The 15,917-nt window shown below is 44.5% G+C and overlaps 1 protein-coding gene across 7 annotated transcripts in view; it reads right to left on the reverse strand.

Annotated features, from left to right (window-relative positions):
- Nucleotides 1-15,917, reverse strand: part of LOC116954787 (gamma-sarcoglycan) — a 36,790-nt gene that overhangs the window by 17,867 nt on the left and 3,006 nt on the right. For 3 of the 7 annotated variants that reach the window (XM_032975615.2, XM_032975599.2, XM_076074677.1), the window contains exon 2: nt 12,721-12,847. Coding sequence is in view for 1 of the 7 variants with exons in the window: in XM_032975639.2 (XP_032831530.1) it covers nt 2,935-3,089 (155 nt within the window). In the remaining 6 variants the exon portion in view is untranslated. Of the gene's footprint in view, nt 1-79; nt 867-2,934; nt 3,908-4,254; nt 4,711-12,720; nt 12,848-14,607; nt 14,791-15,917 lie in introns of those variants that run through there. The other 4 variants (XM_032975608.2, XM_032975629.2, XM_032975639.2 and 1 more) reach the window with 4 other exon arrangements.

Here is a 15,917-nt window from a genome sequence, read left to right on the forward strand (position 1 = left end):
GGTGGTACCTGCTATCACTACATTAGTACATGCTGACTCTATAGCAGTATTTATCGACTCTATAGCACAAAGTACTCACCTGACAGAGTGGCGTGGTAAGGCCTAGTACCGTGCAGAGCCTCTGGCCTCGCCTAGATTGTCCAGCCGGCCGAGGTGGCACCTTGGCAGGCTGGGGCTGGGCTGCTACCCCCCCCCGCCCCAGCTACGATCTCCCCGGTCGCTCTGCAGTAATATCTATGGCCTATCGTGGTAACATCTACCGACTGTATAGTAGTAACTGCAAGCATCGGGGTGGGGGGAACATCACACAGTGAATAATTTACCTGAGCGTTTAGTGTATCTTTAGCATTTTTTACGCGAAAGAAAGTCCCCCTCACTCCCACCAAAGGCGTGCGACTTGGTATGGACCGTCCCCCCCACCAACGGCGCGTGAGTTGGTATGGTCGTGCATGCCTCATAAATAATTAAATAAAAAGAAAGCGCACAGAAATCGCACAAAATCGCTAATTAAACTCATTAAAAGTTGAGGGATGTGAAAAAGGAATAGCGCTTGCTCACGGCGTGGCTTACGGCGTGGTACCTGGCTATTTTTATTTTACGTAAACCCTCACCGTTGGAGAGCCAAATCCTTCGCAAGCGCGCGAACACACAAACCCACAATTTTTGACTTTTATATATATTGAAGATTGTGTTCCGACTTACGAACCGTTCGACGTACGAACGGTCTCAGGAATGACATCCGTTCGAAGTCGAGGGCTGCCCGTACACACACAGACATAACAATGTACACTAGGCAAGTGTTATTTGCAAAACATTGCTCATATAAGGGCGAGATGACCTCAGAGATGCACAAGCCTATTCTGCATCCATCTCCTACTGATGAGCATGAACAGGCATTGAACCCGAGTCAACAGGATTCGTAGTCCAGTGCAATAACTGCAATATCATTGCCAATTTATACATACACACTGTATGCGCTGTGGGAACAGTGGGAGCGAGTCTAGTGTATTTGTGTCTCCATGTGTCACTTCATGAGAGGATCAATGTCGCCCTTTAAATAGAGCTCCCCGTTAGCCAACAGGCACTCGCACATTCTCACAACAACAGACTGGGACGACTTCAAAAGGTCCGTCGTTTATCTTTACAGAACAAGAACAGGAGCTATTCGTGAGCACCGACTAATGCCGGCACAGTGCACGAGTGAGCGGCGTTGTCAGAACCATTCCAGACTGCCGTTTATTTGCCCAGCGCCACGTTCACACATCACACCAAGTACAGTAAACCCTCGCTCTAAGCGAGTTGTGCATCCGCGAGTTTCGCGTATACGCCAGTTTCAGTATTCAAGAGTGTAGGTGCCAGACCAGGGTTGCGCGCAGAGTTTTACATCTGCGAAGATTGGCAACGCACCCTCGGCTAACCCGCTTTGTCCTCGGGTCTCGCAGTAACCCTGGTCTGAACTCGCTATTGTGCATTTTTACTTGATACATACAGTCAATTCGTTGACACGTTTTGGTATAAACGAGTGGACTGCGAGGTTCCACTAAAAAGGGACGCGAATTAATGTGCGTTATCAAACACCTGCATCTCCCGAGAAGTCATCCTCTTGAATTCCTCACCATCACCACCACCTCCATTGTCAAATAATCATCATCAAAAGTGACAAAAAAAACACATTACTCTTTATAATGTATTTATTTAATTATTATAGCAATTGTTATTAAACATTTACCATTTCCCCCCATATATTCATTCGTAGAGAAACTTAACCCCGTTTTCCCCATCGGAACAAGGTTTCTGCATTCGCGAGCTTTTTCAAGAACGTAACCCTCGCGAATGGAGAGTGTTTAGTGTACTCGTCAAATGGCGAGTCAACCTAAGAAGCGCCCCAGCTGATGTCCACATATACCACTTGTCGCTTGTGTTATTCTCAACCAAGATTCAAACCCAGGTCATCACACGCACATGCAGGCACATGTACAAGGGGGATGTAGACGTGAAACCATGACAAAAATAACCTTAGTAAGTACATCCTGGGCAAGTATTTCATTCAACTCACAGAGCAAATAGCTTCAATGTACAAAGGTCATTACAGCCAACACCTCATCATCATCACCTTCTAATACATCTCAATTGCAGTCGACACCAAACCTCTGAGATTTGCTCTTACGGTATAGCTCAAATTCGTGATTTAGGTCTAATCTTTGGTTGCCAATCCACTCCGATGCCTGTTGTGGTATAACCCGCTCTCTTCCATCCTGTATATGTATCCCAGCCATCACAACCTCTTCTTCCTAGTTTCATTATAATACTTTCTTGGTTGTTCCAATTCAAATTTTTCAAGCTACTTACCCTATCTTTCCGTATCTTTCTGTGAGATTCCAATCGTGTACACGTGCATTCAAACTAAGCTATGTATATTGTGCGAGAATTGTAAGCATGCATGCGAGTTGCGTGTACGCACGAAAGCATTTTCCATGTGTCAGGTGTCTATGCGAGCCATTGTTAAGACTGTGGACAAAATTATGATACGCGAGTTGAGTGTTTATATGTAACACGAGTTACGCGTGCATTGGTGTGCGTGTACGAGTTGTACGTGAGCTAGCACCGTTATACTATATGCGCAAGAGGTTATACTTTGTGTGATTTACGTGCATCTCTCCCCCGGCTTGTGTAATGCGAGCTGTGCGTGCAAGCGTGTGCATGCGAGAGTTAAGGGTTGCGTATGTGCGGGTGTCTCTAAGCCGCGAGTTCTATTTTGGGCAGGCGAGCTTTACGTTTTATAATTGGGTTCCTTATCCCTCGACAAAAAGGCATCTGATTATTTATTTAAATTCATGATACAGTTTAAATTCATATTCTTTAAATCTTTAATGCCATCTGTCACCAGCGGGACGTACTTTCAAGTCCACGCCTGAGCGTGACGTTTATCTGAGCTGTGATGAGTGCTTGAGTGTATTACCATGTGTTGTGTGTGTATGTCTGTCTATTACAATGCATTGTGTGAATGGCAGAATGTGTCGCTGCGTGTCATTGTGGGGGGTTTGTTTTTGCGCAGGTCTGTGTGCATTAAAATGTGTGTACACGAGCATGCGTGTAAATCCGTGTTTGTCTACAGAAAATCGGAGTGTATGTTATTGTGTTCTTGTATATACATTTATGTTTACAAAACGTTACGTTTGCGTACAAGTCACGGTGTGTGTACACATGTGTGCATAAGGCATTGGGTTCAAGGGTATATAAGTACCGTATACGATTTTGTGTGCATAAACGTGGTCATGTTTGAACAAGTGTAAATGCACAGTATCATGAGTTTCAATGGATATGTATGAAACAGCAATCTGCATTTCAGTCTGCACATAGATATGCATGTGTACCATCAGTGTGCACTTGATGAGTTAGTTGTTCATAGACATGCATGTGTGTGAACCATTGTACACGTATCACTAGTGTTCTATTTCCATGAGTCAACGTGTGTATGCAAGTCTGCAATTGTGTACAAATGATCACTGTACGCATGCTGCCATATGGCGACAATACTAAAGTATATCATGTAAAAGAAGGTTCATGGCAATTGTATCATCCGTTTTGCTAAATTGTTGTTCATGTTATTGTTTAAATACCTTATTTCGTGACATATCAACTAACTAAAACGATTCGAAATAGCCAAATGACAATTTCAACATTCTTGCTTGCCTGCATGAGTGTTTAAAAATAAGCCTGGGCTACAGCAGAGACGTCCCTAATTATTTATTAAATTTTTACACGACTGCCGCCAAGTATATTCTATATAAGCATTGTAGATAAGAACTTGCAATGCTTAGAATACATATAGCAGCTTATGTTCAGCAAAATGTATTCGAACTGGAAGTACAGCAAAGGGTAAATACTATATAATCGAAATGTGACGTACAGCTACAGAGTATGAAACATTGATAATTCGATAATTGTCATGTCGTGAAAATATATATATCGTGCCATGAAAAATATATACCGGCCACTCTAGTGATCGGTAGTTTGTTTATGTATGCGATACTGTATGCATATATGTGTGTGCATGTTTAATGCGTGTGTAAATGCCAGAGTGTAATAATGACAGATCCCCCTAGATGCAGTGAAGGTCGGTATGGGACCAAACAGCCTAGAGGCATCAGCATGGCAGTGGTGTATACCTTACATACACTTTGCCTGCATGTGTGTGTCTGCGTGTGTGTCTGCGTCTTTGTATGGGTGCAGTAACACACATCACTTTCCTACCTTGTGTCTAACGGTGCTCCGTGCTCTCTGCTCACCAAGTGCTGTGGAGTGGATAAGTATTTTCTGGTTGGGGGGGGGAGGTACAGGGCTCTAATGACAGGAGTTATTAATATCACGGCAGGAGAGTGAGCAAGCGACAAGTGAACGCAGCCAATGTGAGCTGCGAGTAAGAGTAGAGGGCAGCGTCTCTCGACTAATCGTGAAATTGATTAAAATCTCGGCAGCGCTCCAATTGATTCACTGAATGGTCGCAAAAAGTGCCGTGTCAAATTTAGGGGCATTTCATTAACAACGCACGTTGTTTTTGGGATTTGTAGAATTATTATATATGATTGTGTGGATTTGGCTTACATATTGAGAGCCAAGCTAAGGCACCCTACGTTGATGAGGGTTTTGCATGACAGAAAGAGAGATGTGTACCATACAAAGACCCACCGTATAGACGATTGGAGCAAGTTCAGTCAGCGATCACCAATTATGTAGGCCAGAGCATAAGTGACTGGCGTGGCGAGGACGCCTGAATGCCTTTCGTCTCTGCAGTTGCTGATATTTATACATGACACCAGATACACATTTAAGGCCAAGTCGATGGAAGGGAGTCCAAGGCAGGGCTGACGGATTGTGTTGGTAAAGATAAATTACACCTCTGGACAAAAAGGCCAAAAGCGCCCAATTTGCCAAAGTCGAGCAAAACAATAATCACACATTTGTTTTCAAGCTTTTTTTTTCTGAATATTTCACAGCAGCTTATGCAACCCCTCATCCTCCAAATTGTGCACAAAACCTTGCCATCTGACAGCCCAGGGCCCAGCACAGGATCAGACACCGCTTTCGACTGATGTCAGCAGGAGCCAAAAATCACTCCGATCACCAGCTTCACAGTGCAATACACCCACTACTACACCAATGTTCAGAAGAACACACAAACACATACAGTGCATATACATAAAGATCCCCTGTATAGCCTTACAGACTATTCTTTGGGTCTTTTGGTAAAGTCACGGAGATAGGTTCAAAGAAAATAACAAAAAATAACAAAAAACTACGACGTTTCGATCACAACACAAAGCACTTAAGGCTGGAAAGGCGCACAAATGAGTGACATGATGGGCACCACGCCGGACCTCCTTTATCCCCTTGGTGCTGAAGCATACCCACCACATCACGTACTCATTTAAGGCCGAATCAACATAGGAGAAGCCAGGGTTGGTTCAGGTATTATGGTTGTTATTGCTTGACTTGCATCATACTGCGATTTTTGCAGACAGCATTGATATACGGTGCTTTTTCTGGAAGAATTTGCTGTTTTTTCCTGGATTTTTCTGTTGCGCGTAGTCACTTTAAGATGTTTCTTGTTCATGTTTTTGTTTGTTGCGGTTGCACCCGATTCAAGAGCCAAATGGCTCACAGGGCTATACCTACAGTGAGGGAAACAAGTATTTGATCCCCAGATGATTTTGTATGTTTGCCCACTGACAAAGAAATTATCAGTCTATAATTTTAATGGTAGGTTTATTTGAACAGTGAGAGACAGAATAACAACAACAAAAATCCTGAAAAACGCATGTCAAAAATGTTATAAATTGATTTGCATTTTAATGAGGGAAATAAGTATTTCACCCCCTCTCAATCAGAAAGATTTCTGGCTCCCAAGTGTCTTTTATACAGGTAACGAGCTGAGATTAGGAGCACACTCTTAAAGTCAGTGCTCCTAATCTCAGCTTGTTACCTGTATAAAAGACACCTGTCCACAGAAGCAATCAATCAATCAGATTTCAAACTCTCCACCATGGCCAAGACCAAAGAGCTCTCCAAGGATGTCAGGGACAAGATTGTAGACCTACACAAAGCTGGAATGGGCTACAAGACCATTGCCAAGCAGCTTGCCGAGAAGGTGACAACATATTCTTAGTTCTTTCGGTAAAGTCACGTTGAAGGGAAACAATAATGCAAACCGACACACCTGATGACGACCGTTTGTGTTATGGTTGAAACGTCGTGAGAATTTTTATTGTTTTATATATATTTTATTGTTTCCCTTCAACGTGACTTTACCGAAAGAACTAAGAATAAGGTGACAACAGTTGGTGCGATTATTCGCAAATGGAAGAAACACAAAAGAACTGTCAATCTCCCTCAGCCTGGGGCTCTATGCAAGATCTCACCTCGTGGAGTTGCAATGATCATGAGAACGGTGAGGAATCAGCCCAGAACTACACGGGAGGATCTTGTCAATGATCTCAAGGCAGCTGGGACCATAGTCACCAAGAAAACAATTGGTAACACACTACGCCGTGAAGGACTGAAATCCTGCAGCGCCCGCAAGGTCCCCCTGCTCAAGAAAGCCCATAAGTTTGCCAATGAACATCTGAATGATTCAGAGGACAACTGGGTGAAAGTGTTGTGGTCAGATGAGACCAAAATGGAGCTTTTTGGCATCAACTAAACTCGCGTGTTTGGAGAAGGAGGAATGCTGCCTATGACCCCAAGAACACCATCCCCACAGTCAAACATGGAGGTGGAAACATTATGCTTTGGGGGATTTTTCTGCTAAGGGGACAGGACAACTTCACCGCATCAAAGGGACGATGGACGGGGCCATGTACCGTCAAATCTTGGGTGAGAACCTCCTTCCCTCAGCCAGGGCATTGAAAATGGGTCGTGGATGGGTATTCCAGCACGACAATGACCCAAAACACACGGCCAAGGCAACAAAGGAGTGGCTCAAGAAGAAGCACATTAAGGTCCTGGAGTGGCCTAGCCAGTCTCCAGACCTTAATCCCATAGAAAATTTGTGGAGGGAGCTGAAGGTTCGAGTTGCCAAACGTCAGCCTCGAAACCTTAATGGCTTGGAGAAGATCTGCAAAGAGGAGTAGGACAAAATCCCTCCTGAGATGTGTGCAAACCTGGTGGCCAACTACAAGAAACGTCTGACCTCTGTGATTGCCAACAAGGGTTTTGCCACCAAGTACTAAGTCATGTTTTGCAGAGGGGTAAAATACTTAATGCCCTCATTGATATGCAAATAAATTTATAACATTTTTGACATGCGTTTTTCTGGATTTTGTTGTTGTTATTCTGTCTCTCACTGTTCAAATAAACCTACCATTAAAATTATAGACTGATCATTTCTTTGTCAGTAGGCAAACGTACAAAATCAGCAGGGGATCAAATACTTATTTCCCTCACTGTAATAAATGAACTGAAACTGAACTGAACCAATGTTAGCTGTGGTCAGAAATCGAACTCATGTCTCCAGGTTCAAAATGTAATGTGATAAGCACAACACCACTGTTTCCTACACGTAAAAAGACCAACAATCCCCTGTATAGCCTACACAGGCTTCTAGATAAGTGCTGTTAGCAAGCATTTATGAATGTCAACATGGCACACAAATTAGTGGTATGACAGCACCTCATCTATCTCCCTTGAGTTAATGCTGACATACAACACCAGGTCCTAATTTAAAGCTGAGTCGCCCTAGGAGAGGCCCAGGTAATGCATAGGATGAGAGTTCCGTATCAGATGAGACAAGGGTCATATATCCCGAGTCAACTTTAATATGCAACTAAAATAACAGTTTTAGTGAATGTGTATGTTCATCTCTATATGCGATCCTGCATTAGTGGTGGAAAACCCACATGCCACTTTGCAGAAAGTACATAGTTGTGTGTTTATATATGTTATAGTCCCTGTCATATGAATGAAGTTTCCATCAATGCATCAGGCCTGCCAACAGGGATGGGCACCTCCCAAAATCCACATGAGTATTGGGGGCGAACGGTGACTTTGACCAAGCATTTTAAACAGTGCATCCATTTGTTACACTGAAGCAGCAATTGGTGTTCAATATATACACACTAATGCTGCAATTCGTTCGTGTTAAAAACGTTTGAAAATGGGGCTTGGGTTATAGCTGCGGTTCAAGCTCGGGATAAGGTGGGGGTAGTATAAGTGCTCGAGTTAGAGGTGTGACGATTGTGTTCATTCATTTCCTCATATTCACTCAGATTCACATGCGTTGCATATTCTTCAATACGCAAATGTTTAAATAGGCATATGTTGCAATTGGTTCACTAGTGACTACTAAATTACAAACAAACTAATCCTTAAATGGAATCGCAACTCTGAATTATGACAACTCATTGAATCGCCACCTCTATTTATTAACATTTTAGTTTTTTATGAATATTAGAGCTGGAGCTTATTCATAATAAAGGTTTTTGGGTTAGATCGCGTTTATTATTATGAATAATATTGGTCGCGAAAGCCTACGTGTTAAACTGAGCTGGAGCTTATGTTTGTGGTAGGATTAAGCTTTCAGATAAGGTTAGGGCTAAGGTTAGGACAAGTGTTCATATCCAGGCGATAGCTAATGGGTATGTTGGAGATTGGGTTAATGCTAGTGCCAGGACAATGGTTAAAGATCTTGTCCTTACACATCGAGGCTGTGTCCCTGGCACATGACGTGATTTTGAAACTCTTAACGTGGGAAGAAAAAAAGACTTGTAAATCACAGCGAGGCACTTCGTCATAGCACTCTGGTGACAGCATCACATTGATATTGTATTAAAAAGTATGGGAGTGATGTAACAGTGACATCGTTAAAGTGCAATAATGGAACATCTGACTATGCCAATTAAGTATATATATTTGTATGATTAATGAACCTTCAAACTCATTGTCCAACAGCCTGGGCCACACAGCTCAGGTTAATATTGGTCCTAGTATACGTGTTAAAGTCAAGCCTGGCTTTAAACTAGGGTTAAGGCTACAGTTCAGGACTGGGTTTGAGCAAAGGTGAAGGGTAGGGTTAAGAGCCTGGGTTAAGTATAGATTTTTCCTCGGGTTTGTGCGAGGGTTAAGGCGAGGGTTCGGGTCTGCACTTCAAAGTAACGCCATTATCGCTCGTTTCCGACTCCTCGTAATTCAGCAACGGAGTGCAGTCGTTTAAGTGTTGTGCTCTCCGCGGCTCCGTCTAAGTGTGTTTGAGTGACTAACGCTCACGCGATCAATGACTTCTTGCTTGTTACCACAGTCGGGGAAGAGACATTGGCCAGGCTCTTAAAAGGCTCCCATTCTCACCCCACAATCCTTAAAGTATAAGTTTGAGTCCCTGCTTAGGCTGTTGATCACATACATACATATGAGTGCTAATTTGAATGAAGGCTTTTAGCATTTCACCTGGGTGAGAAGTGTGAGAGAATAAATATACTTTGTGTATGTGTGTTTATGTGTTCGAATGTGTAGCGGTTAGCGTACTGCACTATGAACCTGGCGCCCCGAGTTCGATTCCCACTCACGGTCAACACCAGTGGCGATTATCAGAACTAATTCTGGGCCTCCCCTAGGTCGACTCAGACTTAAATGAGTACCTACTACAGTGTGTAACCATCGTGACGAGGAGACAAAGGCGGCCAGGCGTGGTGCTGGCAACCCACCCCCCCCCCCTTGTGTGCCTGCCAGCCTCCATAGGTGCTAAAAGCACTTGCCCCTACAGTCTGCTAAAGCTACACGTGGCATCTTTGTCTTTGAATGTGAAGTTAGATTAGTTTGTGGACACATTCCCACTCGTAAGCTCCTCCAGCAGGCAAGGCTGCCTTGGCTGGGTCATGTAGCCCGCATACCCAGCCACCGCATGCTCAAGCAGCTTCTGTTTGGCCAAATAGAGGGGGCTAAACGGGCATGGCACAGGCTGCAGAAGAGATGGACTGATGCGGTACAGGAGGATGTAGAGCTGAGCGGACTTGTTGAAGACTGGTACCAGAGGTGTCAAGGTCGGCCTCTATGGAGGAGGCTCGTGAAGGATGCTCCTGGGCAGTTGGTAGCAGGCGCCCTCCAACAAAAGCGGAGGGCAGAGCAGCAACGCTCACAACAAAGAGCAGAGCACAGGGCAGCTAAAATATAGCAGGCGGCACAGGTGGTGCATCTGTCAGTCACCTCAGTCAGTCAGTCAACTCATGGCACCTGGGTCTGTTCCCTGACCTTCTGTCAACGAGCCTTTGACACTTCACGTGGCCTCAGAGTGCACCTGACCTGGTGATGTCATCACCACTTCGTGTGGAATGGCGGTTGTTGTTGTTGAATGTGTCTGCAAGTGTGTGCATTTGTCTCTTAGAGAGTTGTGTGGGTGTCCATGTACATGTCTGTGAGCGTGTGCCTGGCACCTGGGTCTGTTCTGTGACCTCCTTTCAGCGAGCCATCAACACTTCAGGTGGCCTCAAGGTGCACCTAGCTTGGCACAAGCGCCGTGGTGACGTCACCACCACTTCATGGTGAACAGCGATTTAAGTTGTGTATGAAAGAGAGTGTGTTCTTGTGTCTTAAGTGTGGTGGGGGTCAGTTAGGTGTGGAGTGTCAGCATGGAGTTGGGATTTCAGCGCATTCTCATGTAAGGACTGTGCCCATGTAATGTATCTGTACATCTCTCTTCTCTGTCTTCTCATTACTTCTCTCTTATGAATACATCTCCAATCTCTCATATATATCTTACTAGCTTTACTACCCGGCTTCGCCCGGGACTTGGATTCACCACGCACGGCCGCCTTTGTCTCCCCAGTGGCGATGTTCACACACCACACCAGTTACTCGTTTGAGGCTGAGTCGACCTAGGGGAGGCCCAGGACCGGTTCAAATAATCGTCACCGGTGGTGGCCGTGAGCGGGAATCGAACTCGGGTCGTTGGGTTCGTAGCGCAGCGTAGCGCGCTAACCACTACACTACAATGCGTTACGCTTCCACACACACACAGACACACACACAGACACACACACAGACAGACACACAGACACACACACAGACAGACACACACACGCACACAGACACACAGACAGACACACACACAGACACACAGACACATACACAGCGTGCTAACCACTACACTACAATGCGTTACGCTTCCACACACACACAGACACACACAGACACAGACAGACACACACACAGCGTGCTAACCACTACACTACAATGCGTTACGTTTCCACACACACACAGACACACACACAGACACACACAGACACAGCGCGCTAACCACTGCACTACAATGCGTTACGCTTCCACATGCGCGGGTCACGTGACAAGATTTGACGTCACAGCTCACTTGCCGTGCAATAAAAATATGCATTATTGAGCTCCCCCCCCCCCCAAAAAAAAAGTGTATTTTTTATAATTTTTGCATGGTGTACAGTCTGTAAAGTACCCACATGGCAAATTTCAAGTTTGTTGCATGTCGGGAAGTACGCTAAACATTTTGAACAGACACACATAATCACAACTTTGCCTTTTAAATATATGGAGATGAATACATCTGTAATCTCCAAGGCTATATGTATGTATGTTGAACTTCTTTCCCACAGTACGTAGCCGACCATGCTAATAAGAGGTATGAGGGAAGGACAACAAACATCGCTGTTCCATGTATATGCAAGGTTTTACACTTAGTTGCTCTGTGTATTGCCAGGGCCTAGCTGCTTCATGCATCCAGGCTGGACATTGGCACAAGGATCATCCCTGGGCTAACCTCTAACAGATCATCGACGTCTGAATGCCATGCGGGAATCGGGAAGGGGCAATCAGGCCAATCCCTTGCGATCGACATTTTCCAGGCACACGGTAATACCACTACGTCAGCAAGGCCACATAGCCCATCTCTCGTTATCCCATAACAGTACACCTAGCTGCGTGTGACCCAACCTCTCCACAGGATACCACTGAGATGTTAACTACCTCGCCTAGTATACAGGTCGTGGGATCGATCCAGACCCTGACGCCTGTATATTTGGAGTTTGCATGCTCTCCCCGTGGTCACGTGGACTTTTCTCCGGTTCCTCCGGGTTTTCCCTCCACATTTAGAAACATGCATTTAGAGTATTCGGCTGCTATAAATTTCCACACGATAAGCCACTTCGTTGAGCTATCATTTGTGGCCAGGTCGCTTCTGAAAAAGAAGCTATATAGTTAAATGGGTTCCAAACTGAGGAACCCATTCCAATCCACATTCAATCCCAAGGATGGAATTTCAATTCCAGGTTATGATTTGTGAAATTCGCCCAGCTCATGAGGAGGTCTGCAAGATTCACCAAAACCACCTTTTAAAGGATAAGGGTTTGCATTTATTGAGCTCTTTCAATGCAATGTATAGCATTTCAAAGCACTTTACAAGACAAATGCTTCACAAATGCCAAGGGAAAAAGTAAAAGGGGCAACAAATTTCAAACATCGGACAAGTAAACCACTACAAATCTGCGTGTACACGAATGGCACGCAATATCCATCAAAGTACAGGAACCGATAAAATCCAACATGATAGTCCAATGTCAAAATATAGGATGAATGCCAGTCAAGTCCACCAACCATTCTTCCAATCACACCCACCACACCACTGTCCCAGCACGCTTCCTACAATCTCAACAGAACCACACAGACCAGACAGGCCCCAGGAAAACCCCCGCTGTGCCAGTGATGTACCTCAAGCAGGCTGCCGGAGAACCCACGCACCGCACGATGTCCCCAGAGCCCCTGCGCAGTCGATGAAACTCTGGCTGGCCCAGAAAGGCCTCCCACAACGCCACGATGCAGCTCAAGCAGCTCAGCGCTTGGGTTAAACGGAGACATGTAAGAATACATCGATTCATGGATTACAATCCATTCTTACACACAGTTGGCAACAATATTTATCTTATGATCAGGTGAGACCCCGTTGAGCCTACACGTTTATTTTGCAAGGGTACGCTAGACTACAGTGTGTAAACATCATGTGATAAAATTTAGACTAAAGGCACAAACAAAACTATACAAAAGATTTAAAAAAATGCAACGATACAAATTAGATTGTCAAAACTTCCCCAATGTGGTTCTTGAATTGAATCATGGGGAGGGGGTTGTATTATTACATCGCATTAGTTTGCATGGAAGGGGTGCAGGTGGACTTGAACAATGTTATAATGAACCTAAGCGTCTCGTGCATCTGCTATTGCAGCCGACACTGAATATTCCTTTTCAGAGATGGAGGATTCAAGGAGCAAAACGGAATTCAGAAACCGGGACATCTATCGAGCCCAGGGGCAAATGAGGTCAGAAAGGACGACGATAATTGCTTCGATAATTGAATAATGAGGGGGGTCGAGGGTCAGGATGGATGGGTATGCAGGGGTAAAGAGCTCAATCGATCAATTAGTCAGCACTGGTCAATTAAATAGAGGTTGAGTAACGAGCTGAAGGGGTAGAACTCGCTCAGATGTCTTCTGCCCAGGAGACAGACGCTTTGAGTGAGCACAAACACACGAGCAAATATTTGACATGAAAGAAAAATACGAATGCCAAACATCTTCAAATGTGGATGAACAAGGGCATTCAATAGTGCATTAACTGGTACAATACAGCAGCGCACTGTTACACAAGCAAAAGTTGTCGATAGGGACCCGACCAAACATCCCCAAATAGAAGACTCTGCAGCAGAAAGTCTCGACAGTCATCAATACTTTATTGGGCAAAATAAAATGAATAAATAATAACCACCTTAACCAGCTTGTCCCTTCAAATATGTTAATTAATGGAGTATGACCATAATGCACATGCATAATGTACGTTGACTCAGTAATTCCCCTCCCCCCACCCACTCTGCCCAAGAGCGCAGAAGCGTGGTCACCACATCTACGCCTCTATATAAGGAACGAGACAGTAAGACTTCTACACAAATCTGGCTGTCGCCTGATGAAGCTAGTTGGAATTACTGGCGAAACGTCGTACTCAAGATTGTAAATGTTGTGGCTTGGCTCTCCAACACACCGGTGTGCTGTACTAGTGACAAATTGACATGTTCTGTTTACGTGACAACCCTTACTAGTTGGCCGTGTCGGGTGGTGGCGGGTTTTAACGACACATTTATATATTTACGCGATCTAACCCCCAAAAAACCTCTATTATGAATATTGGTCGCGAAAGCCTCCGTGTTAAACTTGAGTGTGACCAGTTACATAAAGATGACCACTACCAAATCGATCTCAATGTGCCCCATTTAATAATGCTGCCGAAAGCCAAGAGGAACTACGCTTGGTTAGTACAATACTTAAATGGGCATCTGGGAATACCCAGGTGTTTTATAGGCTTAGGTTACAAGATGTCCAGATGGCAGTACAACAAAGAGCTTTAAGTGTTAATGCCTCACTCGTCTGCATGGGATTTCTCCAGGTGCAGAGTTCTGTCTTCCTCCCACAAGCCAAACACTCATAAATGGAATTGACTAAATAGCACAATGAAGGACCCTCCAAGAAAAAAACTATCTTGAGACTTAGTGAGGCTTTCCTGAGTAAATAAAGAGGTGCAGTTATTGTTAATGCAGGTAATCGTGATTACCAGGCGAAGCACCCAACGAGATGAGACGAGTCTCTTCAGAGGCAGAGAGCTGTGTTCATTCGCTTACGGCGACTTAAGCGGAATCGCTTTAGCGTCAGAGCTTAAGCAGCGGGGTAAACTAATAATGCACATTTTGTCTCCGCATGTTTGTACAACCGGCCAACAACTTGTGCCAAACATAAGCTGCAAAACAAAATAAGTAAAGCCAAATAAGTTTGCAGATTGAACGAAAGTCCACGGAGTACGAAACCACATACATAGTGACCCGACGTGTACGTACGGTACCGGCATAATGTTACAACCACACGTTCACATGTTTAGTCATGCAACCATTATACATTCGCAACCACGATTGCATTTACTGTTAAAAAAAACATTAAACAAACACACGCACTGTGCGATAACAACGATCACAACACGCATGGCACATTGGTTCACTGCAGACACGCAGCATTGCAAACAAACTGATAACTCCACACACGTGACTGGACTGCCACAATCACGGGCATTCAAAAGCAGTAGCCACAACCACACAACCATTCAAACGACAAAAACACCGATAACCACAAGATCACACATCGTGGTCATTACAATCATAATCACCACACACAGTCACAGCCATTATCACACACAAACAACCGCAATCACCAAGGTGTGCACATTAATTATCACACAGCCACAAATGAACCCATGGCAACACATCAGGATGCCGTACCTATTATAACCAGCATCACAACAACCACAACCATCACTCCACAAATCACACGCTACCACAACCGTCACAATCAAAATTACCACCACACACAATCTATCAATCACACAAATCACCAGCATACAATCATCACACCCATCAAACACGGTCACAAATACCGTAAAGTACTTTCCAACACACGCATGACAGCAAACACGGCCACGTTGAAAATGTATAACCAAAACCGCCACCACCACTATCATTAAAACAATCATATCCACATATAATCTAGGCGAAATAAATAAACACCAACACAACAGTGACATACCTATCAACCCATTCGGTTTCTCCGCATTTTTGTACAGGGAAACTGAGTTTTCAAGTCCATACGGCGTACAACCGTTTCGATACGGCCAAACAATTGTTTGTGTTTATCCCCTGTGATGGGACTTTGTAGGATGAACGTTGAGATTTGTAAGGGGCACGGGGTGACCAGTAAGGTCTGCATTGGTCTGTAATAAGGTAGGGGCACTGATAAGTGATTGACATGTATGCAGTAGCCAATATCACATGCAATCCACACACAATCACAAAAATCAACACCACACGCCATCACAGA

Source organism: Petromyzon marinus, chromosome 3, assembly GCF_048934315.1.
Source record: "Petromyzon marinus isolate PM22_M1 ecotype Great Lakes invasive population chromosome 3, UKy_Petmar_22M1.pri1.0, whole genome shotgun sequence".
In the NCBI taxonomy this organism is placed as follows: domain Eukaryota; kingdom Metazoa; phylum Chordata; class Hyperoartia; order Petromyzontiformes; family Petromyzontidae; genus Petromyzon; species Petromyzon marinus.